This window comes from Lycium ferocissimum, chromosome 1 (genome assembly GCF_029784015.1).
Source record: "Lycium ferocissimum isolate CSIRO_LF1 chromosome 1, AGI_CSIRO_Lferr_CH_V1, whole genome shotgun sequence".
Lineage (NCBI taxonomy): Eukaryota > Viridiplantae > Streptophyta > Magnoliopsida > Solanales > Solanaceae > Lycium > Lycium ferocissimum.
This window is the reverse complement of record NC_081342.1, coordinates 7,747,079-7,773,138: the sequence shown is the minus strand read 5'-3', so window position 1 is coordinate 7,773,138 and position 26,060 is coordinate 7,747,079. Positions and strand designations below refer to the sequence as shown.

The window sequence follows — 26,060 nt, the reverse complement described above, 5'->3', positions numbered from 1 at the left end:
TACATTAGGATAATTCTCTTTTTTGATTTTCCATCTAATTTTCGAAACCCGTATTGGAGCCCGATTAAATTTAGACTCATGCCGCGTGCGCTTAGGGGTCGTTTCTGGAGGAAAGACTGACTATCAAGAATTTTTTTCACGCCCAGTGCTCGAACTCGAGATTCTAAATACGAGAGGAGTAGCTCATCTACTGCACCACATCCTTTTGCGGTGATACATTAGGAAAAATTACTTGGTGGCTAAGAGGACTAAGTGAGGAAAAATGCCAAGTTTCCAAGTAAAGGATATCTGTTAATATTTCTTTGAATTCCAATCCTGCAAGGGATTAATGCCCAATTTTAAAAGGAACATTGCTTTCTCTTGTAAATAAAAAAATTCTGTAGGGGCGGATTTACAAATTCCAGAAATCTTAGGAGGACTAAAGTGAAATTATCACAAAGTAAAGGGGTATAAATATCGTCGGGTTAATTCAAATCGGATCCTATATTAGGGTTTGAAACTCAAAATCAACAACTCCTCCACTGGCGGGAAGATTAATCTCATACAATTAACAAATTAATAATTAATATTTTTTGGGGAAAATGTCATTCATCGAAGAATTTCAAGCCAGTAAGTCTCAATTTTTATATTTTTTTACATGCCGGTACTTTTTTATAATTGTTATCTGTTCCAATTTCTGTTTTATAGATTAATAAATATAAGTGCAATTTTGGTTTCGAATTCAACAGCCTAAAATTGGGGTAAAATTCATAACAAACCTAAGGATGCTGTGTAGTTTTATAAATAATTCATAGGTTTCTATGTACTCCCTCCGGTCCATTTTACTTGTCATTTTTTTCCCTGCACGTCTTTTAAGAAAATATTAACTAAAAGGCAATTTGATTAAACTATCCTTATTTATTCCTTTTCCATACATTTATTATTGAGTAAGGGTAAAGGTGGAAACTAATTGTTAATTATATCTTGATTTTCTAAAATGACAACATGTTCCGAAATTTAACAATTTCTAATTCAGTGGTATAATTTCCAATGTGTACATAAGAACAATAATTTGGATTGATAAATTTTAGTTAGCTTACTAACTCTCTTCTCCTGCTTTATCTTGAAAATCTTTAGCATATATGCTTACAAGTTATGTACTTGTTATAGTTCAATGATATCAAAAGCAAAAAGCAGAAAAAAGCCTAAGGGCTGTTGGAGGTTATGACTATAGCGCAAATATAGGGCGGGCTTCAATGACGAAAGGCACAATGGAGAAAATTCTAGAACTTGAAAATTAATTCAAGAATAAATATTTATTGAAAAATATTATGATTAAGTGAAATAGTTATTGTTTAGTGCAATCCATTAGAAATAAGATGCATGCTTTATTGTTTTGGTCCCTGAATTGGAACACTGCTTAAACGATGCGAAACACTGAACTTCTTCTGCACCCAGCTTCGAGGTTTATGTACGCCTCAAGCAGGCCTTTGACAACACTATTCTAGCTTCGAGCATGATTTTTAGTATTGTCTGTGCAAGAGTGATGCTTGATTTATTATATAGGAATTAGTTCCTATGTGTAGTTCTGCTTTGATTTCTAACAATTTGCTACATTGATGACATTGTCTCAGATATAGAAGCTCTTCCGAACCATTTACGGAGGAAGTATGCCTTACTGCGTGATTTAGATAAAAGTCTGCAAGGTATTACTTATATTCCAAATTTTATATATTATTGGACTATTAAGGTTCTCTTATGCAAGTTAGTTGCTTTCTGACTTTCCATTGCTATGTGCTTTGTTAAGTATACTTTATGTATTTAAGTGGAATAAGGTGCCATCTTTCGCACATGCTGATAGGCATCTTATTGGAGTGTATAATCGATCTTCATGGAGTCCAATTGCACTATATGTAATGCAATGTCTACTACTGCAATCGCATAGTGTGGTAGAAGCTTCACTGTTATATCCTGCTAAATTGCCGAACAAAACAGTAATGCTTTGATCTTCTGATTGCCAGTGATCAACTGGTTCAGCGATTTGTCATATGGGCCCATGTTCTGCGAACGCAAAAAAATGATGATGATAAATATACTCCTTATTGGAGAAAGGAAAATAGGATGATTCTGTAAGATTCTCAGTATTATTAACATTGCTGTATTAGTAGACACAAGCATAGTAGGTTAGTGGTGTATGCTATTTTTTCGTTGCCTATTGTGGCACACTGGCACTGTTACCAACAAAGTGTTTTTTCCCTCTTTTCTGAACAGGAGTCCAGAGGCAAAATGAACAGCGTTGTGAGAAAGAAATAGAGGATATGATACAGCGTATTAAGGCTGGTAATGTGACACCAGACTCTTCACTAATCAAATTCTCTGACGATGCATTGGATGAGCAAAAGCATGCAATCAGGATTGCTGATGAGAAAGTTGCATTAGCTGCCCAGGCATATGATCTGGTAAGTATTTTGGGAACCGTATCTTCTTTCTACATCAAAGAAACTGTTTCTTCTATTATTAGCTTCCTTTTAAGTTTTGGACAAGGATGATTAAGTGGTGAAATTACTTAGTCTTATTCACGTGATGCTTTAATAGGATAGAATATAGAAATGGTTTATGAGTATGTTAATCTCTGAAAAAAAAGATTGTTCTTTTTTTGACCTGTAGAATGAAGTTTTGTCTAAGAGAAATATTACGGCATTAACCAACAGTCATTCTGAGTAGTAATTAAGAAAGCAATTTTTCCGATTTTGAGATCTTAAGAACACACAAAAATGATCGTGATTGTGATCATAAATCATGTCCCAAATTTAAGTTGTATGAATTCCAAGGGTTATTATCAAAGGAGCATCTATTAAGCTTTTAGCTGAGCACCCAAGCATGAACTTAGTTTGGTTGCTGAATCCCTTACAAGACTATTTCTTAGATCTAAACTTCTTTGAAACTATGCTCCAAGATATGCCAGAAGACAAGATTTTCAGGTCTTAACTGGCATAAATACAAACTGATACAATCAAAAGGAGTAAATGACTGGTTGTACACATATTGCTTCACTTCTAGTATGCACTATTGTTTTTTTTCTTTTTCAAATGAAGTGATCATTGCGTGGTTTGGAATTGAGGTGTGGTAAGAGTAGTAGGATTTATTGATTATCATTAATCAACTCTTGATGGCAATCAGTAAGAAAATTCTTGCAACAGGTAGACGCTCATATTCAGCAGCTCGATCAGTACTTGAAGAAGTTTGACGAAGAGCTCCGGAGAGGTATGTCTGTACAGCTTCCTCATCTTTTCACCAAGAACAGTGGCCAAACTTACTCATTCTCGATAGAACAACTTCACTTAATGGATTCTCTTTTATGCAGAACGGGATATTGCTGTTGTTACTGGAACTCCTGCTACCACTGTTGAAAATAATGTCAAATCTGGAAGGTCTGGTGAGGGCAAGGGAGGGCGTAAGAAGTAAGTGCTATATCGTTTTCCTGAAGTATTGTTCTGAATAATCACCGAATGAAATATAAAGCTCATCATAGTAACCACCTAACATTCTTTTCTTAGGGAACTTGCTTTATTTGCAACCTTCCTTATTTTTTCAGCTTAAATTTTTCTTTTTCATGTAACCTAGACTCCTTATAAGGAGCTTTTATTTTGTTTTCATATGGTATCGGAGCCTCAACGACATTGGTAAAGACCAATGTAACATCGGCCTACTGGCGGGCGCCACCCCGATTATGATGCCTACTTTGCCAAAGCTTTTTCTTTTTTTCATAAGTTTGATATTCTTGTTTTTTTCCTGATGACTACATGCGTCTTTTTGGTGGCACCATCTCTCAAGACCACTATTCTACCCATTCCTCCAACAATTTTTCAAGCAAAAATATTCCTCAAAACTCCTTTTCATATTTTATTAATTGCATAAGTGAATGAGCATTGAGCTCCTCCGTTGAACATTGAATTTTGCCTCACTGTCGTAGAGATATTCTTCTCTTCTTTTTCTCATGGTACCAAAGTTTGTGTACTGAGGCCTGCATATGAATATTCGATTCCAATTGGACCGGGAGATCTCGTCTCTCCTTTTTTCCCTTGTTATTAGATTTTAGATATTGAGTCTCCCTTAGTACCAGTTTCCCAAAAAAAAAAAAAAAAGGAGATATTGAGTCTCCCTCGAACATTCAATTTTTCATCATTGTTTGATCACATTTTTGGTTACTCTTCAGCTGCCAATTTAAGCTAAACTGATGATGTCTTGTGTCACCAGACCTCTTTAATTAATGAAAATACATTCCTTTCTATGTATGCTGCAAGAAGCATCTTTTGGCGTGCTATTACCAGCAACTTTTTGGAGAAACAAATTCTAGCTTTGTTTTCGTTGAGGACTTATTTGATGATACTGTTCGGACCACAATTCCTTCAACTGTAACTTCGTCTGGTATACTTGACTTGATTTTCCAGTTTTGATTTGTTTTATCACCTTGAGTTTGAGGAGGCATGTTGAAAGTCAAGAGATTGTTGGTCTTATATTTAGAATATATCTATTTATGGAATGAGATATTCTAAACGGTTGTGATATAATTAGGAATTAGGGTATTTAAAAAAGTTGCCTCAATGTGAACCTCCTTATTTAGAAAACTTACCTTAGTTTATACTTTCCTTGTTTGCCTAATTTTTTTTTTTTAATTTCATGTAACCTAAACTCTTATATAAGGAACCCTCGCCTTCTTTTATCAGGTAAATAATTTTATTAACATGGTATAATCTCTCGTGTACTAGCAGTACCAAGCCGAGGGTCTATTAGGAACAACGTCTCTACCCCACAAAGGTAGGATTAAGGTCTGCATACATCCTACCCTCCCCACACCCTACTCGTGGGATTACACTGGGTATGTTGTTGTTTGTACCAGCAGCATCAAAAAGTAGAGAATCTACAACTTAATATGACTTTCTAAGTACGGCAACTGACGAGCGCAAAACACACCTATAAAGTGAAGCCCTCGCTAGTCAAAGATAGTATAGCTAATGTCGATCCCACGAGGATTGGGTTTCTATTTTCTAATATGCTAATTAGTATTGTTTTATTACTATATGAGAAATCCGATAGTTTTGGAAAGATAATCTTTAAAATTAATAATGACTTGAAAAATAAATAGTCAACGCAATTATAACAAACGTCTACGACTCAGGGAGAAAAATGAGTCAAAAATTCACCTATAGAATAACTAGCGATTTCAATACCTTTCATCAACCCTAGTTAAAGTATGAATATTTCTCGTGAATGCATTCAATTCCTCGTATCCTTTCTAATGACTGTACTCCTTTCGGTTATACAATTAATAGAAAGAAAAATATGTATAAAGATGTGAAAGTAGTGTTTAAAGATTTCCTATAGATAGAAAAATATAGACTTCTTTCAAATATTTATGTGACAGTTCTAAGTACTAATCCCTTCTCTTGAATGGAATCAATATTCAACAAAAGAACATCATATACGCAATCAAATTGGTGGAGAAATTGCGATATCTCTTGCGATTAATAAATCAATAAACTCCTTAAGGATCACATAAACACATGAGATGAAAAGGTAAATTAATCAATAATCAAACCCTAGGTTTCATCAAAACTCCACTACGAGAAAGTTACTCCATAAACGGAGTAAAATCAATCATAGAAATTTTAAGAGTCATCATGTTCATAACACAAGATTAAGAGAAGAAGAAGGTTTAGAAGTAACTCTAAATATCTTAAATCCTTCTTGAAAATCTTGAGTTTGATCTTCTTTTCTTTCCTCTTTTCTCGCAAAAGTTGTGTTTGACAATGTGCGGCCTCCCCCTAGCCGTCCCTCAAAAGTCCTTTTTATATCCCTCTCAACCCTAATAATTAAAAAGCTGAAAATTTGCACTTAGGGTCATGCCGTCGCAGCGGCCAAAACTCCACCGCTGCTACGGCCGGGACTGTTCAAGAAGTTCTGAAGCATCGCAGTGATAAAAACTTGACCGCTGCAACGGTCGGGGCTGTTTTTTTTCCAATTGTACTTCAACCAATTTTTCTTCAATGCTTGCATCTTTTTTTTTGGTTTGACTCTTGTATATTTCCTGCTTATCTCCTTCAATATATATCTATCATCAAAACAACACAAATATGTGAGGAATTACTTCATATGATACTTAAAACTCAATAATTCAAGCATGAGAAAAGGCATAAATACACATGTAAATGTGACTTATCATCAACCAATCATTTATACAAGCTGGAACTTCATAGGTGCACCAAAAAGATACTAGAAATGAGAAGCTATTACTCAAACATTATATAGCTATTCTTTATCCATCCAAAGTTCTCCTATTTCTTTCCTTCCACATTCGCATGAGTGCTAATGAGCCAACATCCCGTACTCTTCGACTTCTCCTTCTTCTAAATTTTTAGCTGGAGACCGCCTCCATCACTGTGCCTTGCATAGCCCGTGGCAGTCTGAACCATCTCAAAATCTCGCATATGAAGCCAATATTGCTCCCTTGCTGCCAGGGCAGTAAGAAGACAAACCCTTTTTGGTGCCTTGGGAATACAAACTACTTCTTAGTCCTTTTGGTTCTTCCTGACCCTTATATCCCTATGAACTTCTCCCTCTTGTAACTTTTGAATCTTGTACTATCATCTCCTTCTGCTCAAGATATTGCAAATATTCGGGGATGTGAGTCTCAACGTCACCTAGGCATCACTTGTGACTCCAAAGTTGGTTTGCTTTCATCCCTTACCCTGAAGGTTATGTTGCTAATGGAATCTTCCCTTCCTTTTATAATATCCAAAGTCCACATTCAAAAGGAAGTGTAATATTCTTAGTACTCCGTCCCTTTTCAACAATTCCATAGTTTTCCGCTATCACCTTTCTCCATGAATCATGCTCCTCAATCCCGAATATCAATTGGGCCTTGTTGAAAACTCGAGGATCTTCTACCCCCAAGACTCCGTAACCCTGCCGCTTTCCTTTGTCCATTTCTTTGGGGTTGTAACGTCCTCTCAGCTGACTAAGTGAAAAATATTCTACTTACAAAGATTCAGGTGAAGTGCTCTTTTCTTTTTATTTTCTCTTTTTTCACAATTGGCAAAACAATAACGTAAATGATGAGGTATGCATGTTATTTTTCCTTGTACCTTTGCCCCCAAATCTTTTACCCTAGGTTACGATTCTTTATCGGAAATGTAGTCATCATGTAATTTACTAAACAAGCATTTTATCCTTTTCACTTGTGGCCCGTAAAAGGTTTCTTTGTAGTCTCTCAAACTTTCTAGTAACTGCAGCCAATGCATGCATGACGGACATGTAATAAGTTGTGATACTTGACAATGTGCTCTTAATCCGTAGTTTTTCCCTCCTTTTGACCTGTAATAAATACATCTTTCACAAACCAGCGAATCCCCTCTCAAATCTCACTACAGCCGAATCGCAAACTGCTATGTCTTGTGTGTTGCACCGAAAGGCGTACCCAGGTTTTTTATTTATTTACTGGGTTTCTACAAAGTGTGGGAATTAGTTGGAAAAGCAGTATTCACATTCTAGCAAATTGATACAAAAAGTCATATCGGGTCTTTTACTACAGAAACTAGAAAGGAAAACATTCTAAAAGATGCAGATTTATGAAGTGTAAGCAGAAGATTAGTTTGATGCATCAGTTTGGACAAAATGGCTTCCATTGGGCACTGAACCAGCTTAATTCACTCTTTGGTGTTAGATTTCCAAAGTTCCCACATTTCTTGGCCACTGTGGTTCTTGTTGTTTGTGGCCTGAATGATAATCTCTCGTGTGAATGTATATATCTGTCCTTGCGTAGTATAGACTCTACTTGTGTTAAGGGGAATAATTTCTTCTGCAGAACACGTCTTGCTACAGCAGCAGCAGCAGCTACAGCCACTGCAGCAGTAGCAGCAACACCAAGTGGAATGGATTTGGATCTGCCTGTTGATCCAAACGAACCAACATACTGTTTCTGCAATCAAGTTAGCTATGGTGAAATGGTTGCTTGCGACAATCCTAATGTACGTACTCAGCTATGTTTTTTCAATTATCTCCGTAAACTTGATTAGATTGAACATTTGCTAAAAATTTGATCATTCCCTTTAACAGTGCAAAATAGAGTGGTTCCACTACGGCTGCGTTGGTCTCAAAGAACAGCCCAAGGGAAAATGGTTTTGTGCGGATTGTGCAGGAACGCAAAAGAAGCGGAGAGGCAGATGATAGAAGTAGAAGAAAACAACCCAGTATACTGATTTAGATGTTTTCGCACTGGAATAAATTTATGTAGATACTGTTTTTGTTCTTTTGTTATGTGTAGGCTGTAGCCATCCATTATTAACAAGTCACCCATGCAGCATTCTAATTTTAGGATGAAAGTACTTAAAAGCTCAAAGATTAATGGTGAGTATTGGTGATTTTTTTGACACCGCTGATGTCTATTGTTTGATTCATTAGGTAAAAGCTTTTCGTTAAGCATAATTGTTATCTATTTTCTATTTTCGCGATGTAATTACATTTCAGGCTCAACTTGAAAAAGAAAGAAAAGTTATATGATTTCATAACTTTTTCTCTTATTCTGATAAATAATGTCATTGTGTGTCTAAACAACTTGTGATTCTGAAATAGATAAAATCTCCCATAAATTATGACAATAAAGATGTTCCTTAATCATAATAAAAGATCTTATATCTTTCCTTTTTGGTAACAAATGATTGTCAATGTAACAGATTTTGCTTAGGCAGAGAACAAAAAGAGGATTCTAGTGAAACATAACCAATGATATCAGAGCCAAAAGCTTTACTCAGTAGGGTTTTTAATCGGAAAAGGGCCATATTTGCCCCTCTACTTGCCTTCCGTTATACTTTTTCAACAAATATACTCATGATGTCATAATTTATAGCTATATTTGTCCCTAGATTATTATGAACTACTAATCACAAGAGAGAATGCACAAACTTACTGTCTCTCGCCAAATAGCATATTTGTAACCTACATTGTTTCCACTAGTTAAATAACTGTCAGCTTCCTTCACAGTCCAATTACAAACAGTTGCATTGAATGAGCTTTTTCCTTAGTGGTCCACCAAAAATGACAAAAGAACACAGTTGAACAAAAAACCCACATTTTTGGAGCGATATTATGGACATGCCTCCAAGGTGGCATAGGGTTCCTAGAAAGTATTGTTCAATTTTGGTTATACTTCTATATAATCATGCCTGGTCATATAAAAGCAAAAAAAAAACTATATGTATTTTCCAATTATATAAGTTGTGATTAGGAGAATTTTTTATCAATGCATTACAATCTTATCTATAAGTATATATCATCAACACAATGGTAATTAGTTCATTTATTTCCAATTTTTCAGTCTTGGAAAGAAAATAGATATTGAGAGTATCCATTACTTGCTTGACGATAAATATTTATCCGTAACTGGTGTTTACACAGACTGATATCTTGACATGTGTCTTATGCCTAACTATGGTTAATTAATGTAAATTTTCACCATATTTATGACTTAACCATGGATACAGTAGTTTGATTTTAATATTAGGTGTGAGTATGTTTTCACCCTTGTTTGACTCGTGATGATGACAAGATCGTGTGGAATATGGATTAGCGTTATGTACTTTCTACAAATAATACCTAAGACTGCTATCTACGGACTTAACGATATGTTTCTCTCTAGTCCTTGTGAGACACTTTATTTTGTTGCAAATTTTAGAATCAGCTTAAAAAGAAACAAGTTTTACACATTTGGAAACACAATTAAACTAGCTGGATTTTAAATCTATAATTGATGATTAACATTTAATGTATGGTAAAAATATCAAGAATTGCATTGCATTGCTTTTGTAGAGACCTATATTCTTTAACATAAATCAATGCCTCCATCAATCTTTTTTAGGATAAGAATTAACTTAAACGTTCAAAATTTACCGGACTTTCCAGTTCTAAAGAAGAAGAAAGAGGTGGAGGTCATCGGATGAAGAATAAAATGAGCTTCGATGTATTTGACCTTTTTATTTGTAAAATAAATGTATAAAATATAGCCCGATGTTTTTTTTTTTTTTTTTTTTTTTTTTTTTTTTTTATTAAGTACTTCATGCCGCAAAAACTTTGTGAACCTACGCCAATTTCACTTTTTCTTTAATAGGGATATTAAATAGTAGAGTAATAAGTTTCTGTCACGCCCCAAAATCCACCCTAGACGTGACCGGCATCCGACGTCATGAACAACATCGGAAGAACCTAAAATATGCAATAATAACACTTGAACCCGCCAGGTTCAATATTCAACTCAAACAGTTTATAAAATAGATTCAAACGAAATCATGGTATATGAATTAACTCAGCGAAAGTCTTTAATATTATAAAACTTAATCAAAACGTATCACATGCCCAAGAGTTAAACAACTCAACATCTACCCACAAGAATGTTTAGGGCTGGGCATAATTACCGAAAAACCGAACCGAACCGAAACTTCAACAAACCGAACCGAACCGAACTAGTTTGGTTCGGTGTTTGGTGTCCATCGTCAAAAAACCGAAACCGAAATAGCCGAACCGAAGTTTGATAAAACCGAATCGAAAAACCGAACGCGCACCGAAATTTAATACATTACCCAAAAAAATTAAAATAGCCCAGGCCCATTAAGTTTAAAGTAAAAAAAAAATCAATTGTAATAAGTCCTCTTTTGCATTTGTATCCCTAATTTTCCACTTCAATTGAAAAAATCAAATATCCTTAACAAAGAAAGGTAACTAGGATATCTCTTTAGGATTAATGTATGTCTTTTATGTGTTTTCTTAATTATTCTTACGGTATGTATATAACACCTAGTAATCCTATGTCATGATTATAGTTTTCTGTTCTTGTGTATCCTGTTTGTTTGCTTTTGATTTTAATTTATCATTTTTATGTTTTATTGCTTTTGAGAATATGAATTAGTGTCAATGGAATCGCTTCTAATATTATATTAAAAAAATCGAATTGAAAAATCCGAAACCGAACCGAACCGAACTTGAAAAAACCGAAATCGAAAGAACCGAACCGAACTAGTTTGGTTCGGTGTTTGGTGTCCACCTTCAAAAAACCGAACCCGAAATAGCCAAACCGAAGTTTGATAAAACCGAACCGAAAAACCGAACGCCCACCCCTAAGAATGTTTACCATAGAGCTTCTAAGAAAAAGAGTAATTGTCTGACACATCGGGACGCAGCCCGCTAAAACTAGAATAATAAATAAATATGCTAAGGGGTGTCCCACGAATGAACATCACCAAGTCAGCAGCAACAGCAAGTCCTTCCTAAGCGCCTGAAGTATCAAGAACCTGCTCTTCTTTGTTACCTAACGTACCATCAAAAACAACAATGGTATGCCTGAGTACTTCGTACTCAGTGAGTGCCTTGGGGACAACAAGTAATACGAAAATAGAGTACAATGATACGTAAAGGAATCAGTTCTAAAAACCATATGAAATCAATCACATCAAAGGGATGACCGTAGAGGTTCTCTAATCACAGCGCACCACACCAGAATATGAAATTCTCGGTGGCTATCCTTCCTCCCGAATAGCTAGGCATAAACCGCACTCCCGTGTAGCGAACCGTAAAGGGCCACTCTTTCCTCCCGAATGGCTAGGCAATTACCACACTGGGATCCATAGTGACTACCCTTCCTCCCGAGTAGCTAGGCCAAACACAACAATAAAGTTCATAGCATAGAAGCCAATTCGCAATTTGTTTCAAAGTAGTCACACCATCAATTAGCATTAAAGTTCATTATTCCATATCGTAAAGATAAACCATTTCAAAGAATGTCTTGAAAACATTTACCCTTCTTTAACCAAGATTTCAATGCCATAATTCAACATGAAAACATTATTACCAACCCTTAGCCATCATTATTGATCATCTTTTATAGAGGAAAAACCTTTATAACCTTATATACGTACTTAGAGTATGATACAAACTAGGTTTAATGTGGGCTTGTCCCCTCACGCACATTAACCACAATTAAAGCAAGAAATAAGGTTTCAAATCATGAAAAGTTCACCTTTTTATTCAATAAAGAGCTTTTTAAAAGAGACATACATCCAAAACGAGTTTTCAAAAGAGAGACATACATCAAAGAAGGTTTTCAAAAGAGACATACATTAATGTAGTTCAACAAATTACTTTCCTAGAGAAGAATCACCCAAACCCTGGCTTGAATTCCCTTGAATTAGATTATCTTGTTACTCCCTTGAATTTGGAGGCTTTTTAGAAGAAATTTCGTGCTTAGGGTTTTTGAACAACTGAAAAGTGATAAATTTAACTGAACCCACGTTTATATAGTTTCTGGTCGACGCGGGAGAAGTACATCCAGAAAGGACGGGATGTACTTCTAAGTACGGGCCGTTCTTTCAGGCCGTACTTCCAAGAATTTTACAGAGGCAATAGTTGAGACACGGGGAAAGAACGGGCAGAAAGGACGGGCCGTACTTCTAGGCCGTACTTTCCCTAAAATTTCCAGAAAGTTCAGATTTGCAAAGACCAAAGAACGCCCACAGGGTACGGGCCGTACTTTCGTAGTAGAATTCATCAATTACCGTTGAAAATGGGATTTTCATCCCAACACTCCCCGTTTTGGTTTCTAAGTCCCAAATTGCGAACACAACCTAACTTATAAGGTTCAGAACGACTCGTATAGTGTTACAGTTTCTTACTTGTTCACCAACTAATTCCTTTTTTTCCTTAACCTACAACAATTGATTCATTAACGTACTTCTTCTTCTTTTTCCTTTTTAACTTGTACGACAATTGGTTACCTATTAATTGTCATTAATTTATAAGTTTAAATAATTAAATATTGATTTGAGGAAAATAGTAGATGACGGTTTTGTCTTTGCAGAGTCTTCTAATGAAGGGCAAAAAGTTCAATCAACATTTTTAAGGCCCTTCGTGCTTTTAATATAGTATAGATAAGAAGAGTTTAACTTCAATGCAAAGAAAATGTAGACGAACTTCTTATATTATGAGGCCGGTTTTAAAACACAATGACACTGCTACAAAAAGTTAATTCATTAATTAATAGTACAAACTTTTTAAAATTATATGGAGAATAAGTTAAATCCATGAAGACCTTCAAATTCTAATATAGCAACAAGAATGACTACATGATTTTGTTACATGAGAACTTCTTTAATAAATTGCAGTAATTAAAAGGCAATAATTCTATTTATACTTGAAATATACTGCCAGAAAAAAACAAAAACAATTATAATTATAATTAAGTTCTTAGAATATTCCCATATAAGTGACTAATTAACATCTAGTGTGAAAAGGTCAACTTATTTATAATTGATCTCCAAATGTTTAACGTCATACTTGGTCACAATTACATCCCACTAAGACAGTGTGTAAATTAGGATCCACTTTTACCAAACATAAAATAATAAAATTACCTGACAATCCTTGTGTATCTTTCCATTGCCTTCCAATATCTATCATAATTTCAAACTTACTTCTAAAAGTAGCATTGATGGAACGGGGGATCGCACCTTCAGCGAAGAAATGAGGTGACCAGCTGGAAGTTTTTGAAATCCCAACAATATTTTCTATATAAAAAGAATCTGGAAAGCCATCAGGCTTAGCGCTTTACTAATAACAAACATATATAGGGCTGACTTTTTTCAGCTTGATCGGAATCGATTCAATGATTGAATAGCAGAAGTACTACTTAGTAGTAGAAACTCGGAGAGACAAACAGAGAGCGGACTCTTTCATACCTGCTATAAATTGATCTCCAAATGTTTAACATCATACTTGGTTACAATTACATCCCCACTAAGTGTGTAAATTAGGATCCACTTTTACCAAACATAAAATAATAAAATTACCTGACGATCCTTGTCTATCTTTCCATTGCCTTCCAATATCTATCATAATTTCAAACTTCCTTCTAATTAAATGTATAACAATATCGAATAAAACTTAAAACAACAAGATGCCTTTTTCTGAGTCAAGGTTTTGAAGACGAAAGTTGTATCACATAAGTTAGGATTTTTCCAACTCTAAAGTAGCAATCAACTGTTATCCTATATTTTTCTAAAAACGCAGGAACAACTAACATTAGTCAAAGTATATATAATTTGCTGCCAGAGGCATAAATTTCATCCCCTCATGATAATAGTTTAACCAAAGAAGAGACCAAAACAAGAGTGTTAAGACTGAAATGGACCTATCGCTCTAACTGGTCAATCAAAAAGCTGAAAAAACTACAGACCTCAACCTACAAAAACATGAATTCACAATGGTCTCTCTCACTATGGGTACAATGGGTGTTTTTCCTCTCATTAAGACTCATCAAATCAAAAAGGGCAGCAACCTAAATTTATTTTCCTTTTCTAAACAATTGTGTCAAGCAGCTGCAATTACTGTTCTTGGCTTTTCCAATTAGTAGTCCATGCCACCCATGCCTCCCATGCCGCCGCCCATTGCTGGAGCTTCCTTCTCGTCCTTAGGAAGCTCGACGACAACTGCTTCAGTTGTGGTCAAGAGAGACGAGACGCTGCATGGAACACAATACCGAAGGGAAGTTAGCAAGAATGTGAGAGGCCAATGTCTACGACGAAAGAACAAGAAAATAGAAAGTGTGTTATAGGCTAACCTGGCAGCATCAACCAATGCTGTCCTGATCACTTTCAGTGGATCGATGATTCCTGCCTTTACCATGTCCACGTATTCACCCTTGGCCGCGTCATATCCAAGATCAGGGTTTTCTTGCTCCAACAGTTTACCAACAATGACAGCACCCTCTACTCCTGCATTAGAGGCTATTGTATGTACCGGTGTCTGCAATCATGAGTTAAACCATAGCATAAGTGGTGATTTACTCTATTTCTGAGGGGTTATATTGTAGACTAATTAACAAGAGTTAAAAAGAGCATAACAAACCTTCAGAGCATTCTGAATTATTTGTACACCAATCTTCTGGTCAAAGTTGGATGTTGTTAATTTATCTAACTCTTTTGCTGCATAAAGAAGAGCAACGCCACCACCTGCAAGAAAAAAACAACATTACTCATCTCCAACTATTTAGTTATTCCCAGTTAGCAAAAAGAATATGAGACACGGAAGTGTAATGACCTGGAACAATTCCTTCCTCCACGGCAGCCTTTGTAGCATTCAAAGCATCAGTGACTCTATCTTTCTTTTCACCAACCTCAGCTTCACTAGCTCCTCCAATCTAAAAATCAATCCAGCAAAAATTAACATACATTGTACAATGGCATGTTGATTGAACTAACAGTCGCAACTCTTTCCACTTAAAGAAAAAGTCCGAGTTGTTCTTGTAGTACTGATTCACACAAGTTGCAAACAAAAGGCATACCTTTAACACAGCGACACCCCCTGAAATCTTAGCTAGTCTTTCCTGCAACTTCTCCTTGTCATAGTCAGATGTGCTCAGTTCAATGGTTGATCTAATCTGCAAATACAAAAAGCACGAGTACATGCTCAACACCCCATGCTGAAATGCAGTGCTTGTACAGTTAAAAATGCAAAAGGAAGCAAGATAAAACCTGTTCACATCGTTCCTCTATGGACTTCTTCTCACCAGCACCATCAAGAATGACAGTATCGTCCTTGGAAACAGCCACCTAGAAAAACGAATGCATGAATAGACCAACTAGAAACGCCAAACAGAAATCACATTATACACAATTTTCTCACGCACTTATACATTCAAAAGAGAACAGATATACAAAAGGAGAACCAACTACAGGCAAATGGTGCAGCAAAAATACCTTTTTACATGTTCCCAGCATCTCGAAGTCCATATTTTCAATGTTCAGTCCAAGCTCTTCTGTAACGACCTACCACACATAGCAGTAACAGACATTGGTTAGGTATCAGTAAGACAAACATCAACTATCTTATAATGAGCACAGTAGAACAGTTCTCACTTGGCCTCCAGTTAAAATAGCAAGATCTTGCAAATTAGCTTTCCTGTTTTCACCAAAGCCTGGTGCTTTGATGGCGCAAACCTGTAAACATTTACAGACAATACGTAAACACCAAACTGAGAAGAAGTTAAACAACAAACAGAAAAGCAAATAGATCAGAAACATACTTTGATTCCAGCACGAAGCTTGTTCAAAATAAGAGTGGCAAGTGCTTCACTGTCCACATCTTCAGCCACAATTAAGAGGGGCCTTTGTTTCTGTATGCATGAAGTAATAGTAAGACAGACAGCTACATGGCCAATCTCATGGAAACCAAACTGATAATCTCAGAAAGAGGATTACCTTCAAAGCCAACTCTAATGCTTTCACTACAGCATTAACGCTTGAAATCTTTTTCTCATGAATAAGAATCAGTGGGTCATCCAGTTCCTGCCAGACATACCCGGAGAATAGTGAGTTTAAACAAGAAAGAATGTTGGCACAGCAATCTTGTGCGAGATTAACTAAGACTAGCAAAACCAGAGACATACACATTTCTGATTCTTCTGATTTGTGATGAAGTATGGTGATATGTAACCCCTATCCAGCTTCATCCCTTCAACAACTTCCAACTCGTTGAACAATGTCTTCCCATCCTGTGTGATGATAGAAATGAGTCAGCTACACATCTTAGCCAAAATGTACACCAAATGAATACAAATTGGACTATGACAAGATGTTTTTCATTACTGAGCAACAATAATTTATCAAAATTCCATATGCTCGATTTCTAACCCAAATTCTCCTATTTAGCAACTCAAATTGATCAGGTCTCAACTAGTAAAAGTCAGCAAACAATATCATCTACTTCAATTCCAACCACATCCCAAGAGCATATCGAAATCAGAAGCTACCTAAGTTTGGAGGTCATATAGGTAAGTTAGCACCATCGTGACCAAAAGACCCATACAATCTTCACATACATAGATAGCCAATAGAATTACTTACTTGGATAGTGATGACTCCCTCCTTGCCTACTCTCTCCATAGCCTTTGCAATTAGCTCACCAATTTCTCTTTCTCCATTTGCAGAGATAGTCCCAACCTATCAAAGAGTTACATTATCAAAATCTTACGGGAAAAAGTGCATCACTAAGCAAAGCAGAAGTTACAATAGAACTCTTCAGTGCATAATTAGATCTTTCTTCCCGGGATTTTTTTAGTTTCTGCCTTTTTCGCTTTATCTCTTCCCTGAGTTCCTCTTCACAGTTATAAAACTGGCAAAGATACCTGTGCAATTTCCTCAGATGTGCTGATCATCCGTGCTCTGCTTTTCAGGTTTGTTACAACAGAATCTACAGCCATGGTAATACCCCGTCTAAGATCCATTGCATTCATACCAGCCGCCACTGACTTGCATCCTTCAGCAAATATTGCTCGTGTGAGGACTGTTGCACAAGTGGTACCTGAAAAACAAAAAATGACAGAACCACCAATTATATTAGGCTGGAAATTCATAAATTCAGTCCAACGAAGTGACAGATACATCAAACCTCCATCAGTAGAGGCAAAGACTTACCATCACCGGCAACATCGTTTGTGGCATTGGCAACCTGTTTAACAAGGCTAGCACCAACATTTTTTATCTTGTCCTTGAATTCAACACTCTTTGCAACAGTGACACCATCTTTTGTTACTTTGGGTGCACCCCAACTTTGTTCAATCACCACATTACGCCCCTGCAACATAAGCATTTAGTGTCAATTGTCACCGATGATGATGAATCTGTTACCACCAGAAACCTACAAGACATGGCGGTAATGGATAACATTCTAAACTCCTAGAATTATGTCAGCAAAGAAAGTGTTGCTGCCTCAGTGTTCTCCAAGCTCAAATAGCGGAAGCAAGGAGTAATAAAAAAATAAGGCAACTAATTTCACTTTTGCTTCATGGGAACGAGTTGGCCTGAAACATTGGAAGTTTGGCCAACCAGAGAGCGAAGCTTATCGACAACTTCACATAATTTTCAGCTGGGACAAGTCACTCCACAATACTGCTTGGGTAGCATATGCCCCAATGAGTACTTTCACTGTGTTACTGTTTGATCTAATCTAATGACATGCCTAGATAACTGCTTTCGTGTTTTCCATTTTCACAGAATTAAGAGCTTGTGTCTCTGATATTGTTGCATTTTTTGTATGAATTGAAGCTTAGATCCAACAAATGACCAAGTCAAATGAAAGACACCATAGTCTCATTATAACCCATAGATCAACATAAATGTACACATGTAAACGCCAATAATTTGCTAAAAACAAGACTATTTCACCAAAATTCAGATCCTTAGCATGCGCTTCGCAACACTCTTGAAGAACTAGTATTCCCTCCAAGGGTTAAAACAGTTGAACTATACATATCTGGAAACTACATAACATAACAAGTAATATATGTCACAATATTTTATACTCAAACATTGTATACATATAAATATATGAACAATCTATGTAACAAACAGTGTGTATTCACTAATGGGGTTGATAAAAAAAATGAGGTTTGCTACAATCTTGAGCAAAAGTATTCCCTTCAAGGGTCAAAACAATTGAACTTTTGCACAATTCAGTAACTTTACATATATCTGGAAACTACATAACAAGTACTATAAGTCACATAGCAATAATGTCACATAAAACAGAACAAACATAGTATATTCACTAATGGGGTTGAGAAATATTTCACCTTTGGACCCATAGTGACTTTAACAGCATCAGCAAGTTCTTCAATACCTTGAAGCATTGCAGCTCGAGCTTCAACACCAAATCTAATATCCTTTGCAGCATAACTTCTACTCCAATTTAACCTTCCACCAATCTGCAACAAAAACCATTTATAAACAGACAATCCAAAATACAGCTCTTCTTGATCTATATACAAAAAAAAAAAAAAAAAAAGTATCTTGCAAAATATTACTCACTTGTTGGGTGTTGGCTCTTGCAACTCTGCACACAAAACAAGAAAATGGGTATTTGTTAAAAGTAATAAAGATTACATTTTTCTAACACAAAAACCCAAGTTATCGAATATGAATATTACCTGGCTTTGGAAGCAAGATTTGCTGCAAAACGATACATTTTGCTAATGAGAAATGCTGCTAAGAGAGAAAAAGAAGTGAAGACAAAGAGAAAAGTGGAATGAATACGTTGTATCAAAGGTGTTATTATTATATTTAGAGATGGAAGGAGAAGGGTCTAGAAGGACCTTCTAGGGTTTTAGGGTTTTATCTCAAATTCTTGAAAACAATAAATCCTGTAAATAAAAGTTTATATGAAAGAGGGTTTAAGGCTTTAAGCATTGGAAAGTTTCTAACTCAAAAAGGTTTTTCATTTTTTAAATAAAAAGAGTTTAACATAGTGACAGTATACATGAAACTACTATTGAATCATCTTCAAGATAATTAAAGTTAATAGTTCATAAAAAGATTAGTAATCTGAAAAGTTAAGAAAAGCTGATAAAAAGTACTAATAAAAAGAGAAAAGTAAAAAAGAAAGCGTAAATTACAACCAAAAAGAAAATTGATACAGACCCTATTTGAATGGGCTTAAAAAAATAACTTATAAGCTGCTTTTTTAGGCCCATCCAAACAGGCCAAATTATTTTTTTTGGCTTATTCTAAGCCATTTTTTAGCGCGGAGTGCCCTTCTTTTGGGCTGGTCTTTATATTTTGCCCCTCATTTATGTCTTCTTTAATTTTTACCTTCATGCTTTGTTTAATGAAAGTTTTTTGACGAAATTACACTTACCTATTAAAACTCTTTCTATTTCGTCATTTGCTCTTTTCTTTTCTTTTTTTTTTTTTGCTTCTTTCCTCCTCTTTTTTGTGTCTATCTCATCTGTTCTAAAACTTAGGTACGAATTTGGATCTTTTGCTCGTTTCAATATTTATTTTTATGTTAAATTGTTGTTTGTTGAATTGATATCTTTGTCTTCGTCATTTTTTATATTTAATTGATCCTTTTTTATTTAAAATTATAGTGTTTTGTTATAGTGTCTCTACGATTTTTTCAACTTTAGTTTCGTTCCCATGTATATATTTTGATTTTTTGAATGTTGTAATATGTTTTAGCTGATTTTGATATGCGTTTTGGTTTTCTCTTTGTTGAATCTTTGAAGTTTTGCCTGTGAACAACTTTTTATGTTGTTACTGCTATTTTTGTTTAATAATCTGGTTTTTTGAAGAATGTGTTTCTACGAGGCAACATATGCGTCCGAGTTTATGGTTTTAAATCGAAGTTATGTCGGTTAGAGGCATAAAGTTATGCTTGTTCTGGCATAACTTCATGAATTAAGTTAATTTATGTGTGTCTTGATTTTTTAGTATTGTCTTGTTAATAATTTTGATTTTTATGCAATCTTATGTGTTCTTGGTGTTGTTTTGTTACTAATATTTTGTTTTGGTTATGAAAAATGAAAGTTTGCCTCTCACGGCATACTTTGTAATTTTTTAAAGTGAACTTAAAAACCTCCCCTATTTGACTTGTCAATTCTTAACACTTGTGTACTTTTTTATTTTGCTTATGAAAATGAAAGTTTGCCTCTAACAAGATACTTGTTCTTTTTGAAGTGAAATTCGCACTCCTCCGACATACTTTTCTAGTTCTTAACACTTGCGTAAATTTTTGTTTTGCTCATAAAAATGAAAGTTTGCCTCTAACAAAGATACTTTGTTCTTTTGTAAAGTGAACTTTTGCCTCCTCCGGCATACTTGTCTAATTCTTAACACTTGTGTACTTTTTTATTTTGCTTATGAAAATGAAAGTTGCCTAACAAAGATACTTTGTTCTTTTGTAAAGTGAACTTCGCTCCTCCGCATACTTTTCTAGTTCTTAACACTTACGTAAATTTTTGTTTTGCTCATGAAAATGAAAGTTTGCCTCTAACAGCATACTTTGTTCTTTTGTAAAATGAAGTTCTGCCTCCTTCGGCATACTTGTCTAATTCTTAACACTTGTGTACTTTTTTATTTTGCTTATGAAAATGAAAGTTGCCTCTAACAGCATACTTTGTTCTTTTGTAAAGTGAACTTCGCTCCTCCGCATACTTTTCTAGTTCTTAACACTTGTGTAAATTTTTGTTTTTGCTCATAAAAATGAAAGTTTGCCTCTAACATACTTTGTTCTTTTCTAATGTAAACTTCGCCTCCTCCGCATACTTGTCTAATTCTTAACACTTGTGTATTTTTTTTATTTTGCTTATGAAAATGAAATTTGCCTCTAACAAAGATACTTTGTTCTTTTGTAAAAGTAAACTTCGCCTCCTCCGCATACTTGTTGAGAACTTTACCCGATTATTTTTTGTCAACTGAAGTTACTATAATTTCAAGTCTAAGTCATTGAGCATTGTATACTAATCAAATGGAACGTATAAACTAATCAAAATCAGAACAAAGCAATAAATTTGATCAATTCTATGTTGTTGAGTAAAATTATAATTCGCAATGTTGAATCTCAACTGCATATCAGTTGTTTAGTTCATAGAAGATGATTTGTTGTTGTTTTCAAATATTAACAAATCTAAACTTAATAAAGCATCAAATTGAGTTGAATTACATTTAATTGAACGCTATATATTATGTATTTTATCTTTTTCGATGTTGTAGCAGCAAAATCAATGGAGATTTCTCCGGTGAAATGTTAGAACGATGGAACGATTGAAAGGTTTGTTGTTGAAATGATGGATAGGTTTAATTGGATGTTTGGGGTTAATTCGGACTTTCGATTTTTATATGTTATGGGTAGGGGTAGTAAAGTCTTTTTCTTATTATCTTTTAGCTTAGAAGGGCAAATATTAAAGACCACGCATTACGGGGGCAAAAATTAAAGACCAGCGCATTTGAAGGGCATTCGCGCCAATTGCCCTAGAAGCACAAAATAATTTTAAGCTGGCTAATCAAACACTCAAAAAAATTGAAAACAACTTACTAAACGGGCTCATAAAAAGATACACTATTTTGCTTCTTCTTTTTTTTTTTTTTTTCTTTTGGTGGATAGGAGCAATAAATTTAAGGAGTCTGCTCTAAGCAGCCCTATAAATGCTAGCTCTTCATACTATTTTATTAAAGATAATAACTCCTCTCCAAGCTTGTAAACTTAAATAAAAGTTGGTTACAATTTTCTTCAATTTATAAATGAAAGTTTAAATGGAAAAAGAAGGTAAATCATTTTAAGGACCTTTGAATTTTGTAGTGAAACTACCCTTTCAATTTAACAAACTTGAAATTGAATCCTTCTAATACATCATATTGTTTCTCATAGTAGGCTTCCTTTCTCCACAGTGTTAATCTTAAAACAGACCAAATAAATAAATTGGCCACAATATATCATTAGGGATTCCATACCGAATTTAAAACTACATATAGCAAAGATTTCTCTCAATTAGTTTATAGATACAGAAAAACAGGTTATGTCTAGCTAATTTTTTCAACTACAGGCTACAGAGGTCATGACCCTTGATAAGAAGATGGTGTGGATTTGAGAATTAGGATAGAAGGATCGTCGATAGTCTAGGGCATTTCTTGTCCATTCTCGGAGTATTAGTACTCAGTTTTCATTCTTATATTATCTTATTCTTATATTTTTATTACTATATGTTGTTTTATTAGCCTCGGTAGATTTGTGGAAGAGCGTGGGGGAGGCAAGTATGGAATGACTGACTAGGTTGTTTAATATCATATTTAGGACGGCTAAGATGTCAGAGAATTAGAGGTGGAGTACAATGGTCCTGTTGTATAAGAACAAGGGCGATATTCAGAGTTGCAATAACTATAGGAGTATCAAGTTGCTAATTAAGCCACACAATAAAAGTTTGGGAGAGGGTGGTCGAGATGAGGATGAGGAGGGATGTGACGATATTCGAGAACCAGTTCGGATTGGGCGATCGACTATAGAAGCAATTCTATTTTGTCAGGAGATTGGTGAGCAATATAGGCACAAGAAGAGAGACAAACATAGTGTTCATTGACCTGGAGAAGACATATGATAACGTCCTTCAGGAGGTCCTTTTGAGATGCTTCGAGTCTATAGGTGTGCCCGTGGCCTACACTAGGGCTATTAAGGACATGTACGAGGGTGCCAAGACCCGAGCTAGGACAGTAGAAGGTGATTCAGAACACTTTCCGGTCGTGATGGGTTGCACCAAGGATCAGTCCTTAACACGTTTCTGTTTGCCTTAGTAATGAACGGATTGACGCGATATATTTAGGAGGAGGTGTTGTGGTGTATGTTATTTGCATATGACATAGTTCTGATTGATGAGACGCATAGTGAAGTTAATGATAGGTTGAAATTTTGGAGAACGAACTTAGAATCCAAAGGTTTCAGGTTAAGCAGGACTAAGACGGAGTACATCGAGTGCAAGTTCAGTGACGTGACGCAAGAGACAGATATGGAAGTGAAGATCGAGGCACAAGCTATACCCAAAAGAAGAAGTTTCAAGTATATTGGGTCCATAATACAAGAGGCCGAGAAAATTGACGATGATATCGCACGCCGTATTGAAGCAAGATTGATGAAATGGAGGCTCGCCTCAGGGGTGCTTTGCGATAAGAAGGTATCGCCTAGGCTGGGTAGATTTGTGAAAGAACGCAGGGGAGACAGGTATGAAATAGCTGACTAGGTTGTTTAATATCATATTTAAGACGGCTAAGATGTCAGAGAATCAGAGGTGGAGTACAATGGTCCCGCTGTACAAAAACTAGGGTGATATTCAGAGTTGCAATAACTATAGGGGTATCAAGTTGCTAATTAAGCCACACAATGAAAGTTTGGGACAGGGTGGTCGAGATGAAGATGAGGAGGGATGTGATGATATCCGAGAACCAATTCGGATTCATTCCGGAGCGATTGACTATAAAAGCAATTCTATTTTGTCAGGAGATTAGTGAGCAATATAGGCACAAAAAGAGAGACTTAAAAATAGTTTTCATTGACCTAGATAAGACATATGATAAAGTCCCTTAGGAGGTCCTTTTGAGATGCTTCGAGTCTAGAAGTGTGCCTGTGGCCTGCTTATAAGGACATGTACGAGGGTGCCAAGACCCGAGTTAGGACAATGCAAGGTGATTCAAAATACTTTTTGGTTGTGATGGGGTTGCACCAAGGATCAGTCCTTAACACGTTTCTATTTGCCTCAGTGATGGATGGATTGACGCGATATATTTAGGAGGAGGTGTCGTGGTGTATTTTATTTGCAGATGACATAGTTCTGATTGATAAGACGCATACTGAAGTTAACGATAGGTTGGAATTTTGGAGAACGACCTTAGAATCTAAAGGTTTCAGGTTAAGCAAGACTAAGACAGAGTACATAGAGTGCAAGTTCAGTGACGTGACGCAAGAGACAGATGTAGAAGTGAAGATCGATGCAAACGCTATACCAAAAAGAGGAAGTTTCAAGTCCATTGGGTCTATAATACAAGGGGATGGGGAGACTGACGATGATGTCACACACCGTATTAAAGCAGGATTGATGAAATAGAGGCTCGCATACGGGGTGGTTTACGATGAGAAGGTGTCGCCTAATCTGAAAGCTAAGTTTTACAAAGTGATGGTTAGACTAGCATTGTTGTACAGGACAGAATGTTGGCCAGTCAAGAACATTCATGTTCAGAAGATGAAGGTAACGGGGATACGGATGCTTAGATAGATGCGTGGTCACACTAGGAGAGATATGATTAGGAATGAAGATATATAGAACAAGGTCGGAGTGGTCTCCGCTGCGGACAAGATGAGAGAATCGAGACTGAGATGGTTTGTGTATGTGAAGAGGAGGCGTGAGGATGCGTTAGTTAAGATGTGTGAGAGATTGGCATTCGCAGGGTTAGGAGAGGTGGAGGTAGGCCGAAGAAGAATTAGGGGAGATGATTAGACAGGATATGACACAGCTTCAAATGACTGAGAATATGACCTTAGATAGGAAGATTTGGAGGTCGAGGATTAGGATAGAAGGTTAGTAGGTAGCTGTGTTTTGTCGCGATGTGTGTGAGAGAGGTGAGGGGCTAGCCTTTCCATATTCTCTTCTCCTTTTCTTAGTAGTATTCTTTTGGTATCGCATAAATCATTATCTTTATGTGCGTATAACTATGTGTTGCTCCATTTGTCCTGTATTTTGATATTTTGCTGTCTTATTTTTCATGCAATCCTGTATTGACTACGTTTATTTTAAGCCAAAGGTCTATTCGAAAATAATTCTCTGACCCGCAAAGGTAGAGGTAAGGTCTGCGTACTTCCTACCTTCCTCAAACCCCACTTGTGAGATTACACTGGGTATGTTGTTGTTGTTGTTTGTTTCTGCTTATGGCTACTATCTCTTTTTCATCTTTTTTTAAGCCGATGGTCTCTCAGAAACAACCGGTTCACCTTCTCAAGGTAGGTAAGACATGCGTACACACTATCCTTCTCAGACCCCATTGGTGCGATTACATTGGGTTTGTTGTTATAATCGTTTCAGAAAATATTTTTAAATAATTTCGCATGCACAAACTGCTATTCTCTCCATTGCAATTTGTTTGTCTAGTTTAAATTTGTCACAGAATTTAAGAAAGTAAAAGACTTTTGAATCGTATAATATTAAACTGAAGATATATCTATAATGTAGCAAATTACCTTTTAATTTTGTGATCTTAATCCAAATCTGTAAAAGAAAGAAAGGGCAAATTCTTTTATGGTAAAAATTCTTCCGGTGGGATGTTGATATTAAAGAGTTGTCAAATTAGAAAAAATGCATGTCACATAAACAAAAGAGGGAATCAAGGTAAACAAATTGAAACAGAGGGAATATTTTTTTAGAATAATTTTAAATATACAGCTTTGAAAAGATTTACGCGACTTAGCCCGATATACAATACTCCATCCGCATTAAAAAGAGCGTCCACTTAGTCGTTTGCACACTCTTTAAAAAAATACTAATACACTCCTTAAAAAAATACTAACTTCTAGAAAAAATAAGTAATTTGACTAAATTGCCCCTAATTAAATAAGTATTGAGATTTGATGACATAACACTTAATAGGGGCAAATGCAAAAAAATAAAGTTAAGTCTTTCTTGATTTGAGAAGTTGGCACTCCTTTTTACTTAAGAAAAAATGTCTAAGTGG

The 26,060-nt window shown here is 35.7% G+C and overlaps 2 protein-coding genes across 2 annotated transcripts; one reads left to right on the top strand and one right to left on the bottom strand.

Moving 5' to 3' along the window:
• Positions 1 to 451: 451 nt before the first annotated feature.
• Positions 452 to 8,408, top strand: LOC132043948 (PHD finger protein ING1). The gene is made up of 7 exons (XM_059434445.1): positions 452 to 609; positions 1,614 to 1,685; positions 2,251 to 2,438; positions 3,180 to 3,243; positions 3,344 to 3,440; positions 7,844 to 8,006; positions 8,095 to 8,408. The coding sequence occupies exons 1-7, from the start codon at positions 582 to 584 to the stop codon at positions 8,203 to 8,205; spliced, it is 723 nt and encodes a 240-aa protein (XP_059290428.1). The 5' UTR covers positions 452 to 581; the 3' UTR covers positions 8,206 to 8,408.
• A 5,663-nt stretch (positions 8,409 to 14,071) lies between these two features.
• LOC132043873 (chaperonin CPN60, mitochondrial) lies at positions 14,072 to 19,186 on the bottom strand. The gene is made up of 17 exons (XM_059434353.1): positions 19,004 to 19,186; positions 18,885 to 18,909; positions 18,650 to 18,781; positions 17,493 to 17,652; positions 17,204 to 17,379; positions 16,923 to 17,018; positions 16,466 to 16,570; positions 16,278 to 16,364; positions 16,103 to 16,192; positions 15,936 to 16,016; positions 15,777 to 15,845; positions 15,552 to 15,629; positions 15,362 to 15,457; positions 15,118 to 15,217; positions 14,926 to 15,029; positions 14,639 to 14,823; positions 14,072 to 14,539 (listed from the first exon to the last, which is right to left on the bottom strand). Exons 1-17 carry the CDS (start codon positions 19,039 to 19,041, stop codon positions 14,425 to 14,427), a joined length of 1,737 nt encoding a protein of 578 aa, XP_059290336.1. The 5' UTR covers positions 19,042 to 19,186; the 3' UTR covers positions 14,072 to 14,424.
• Between the last annotated feature and the right edge of the window lie 6,874 nt (positions 19,187 to 26,060).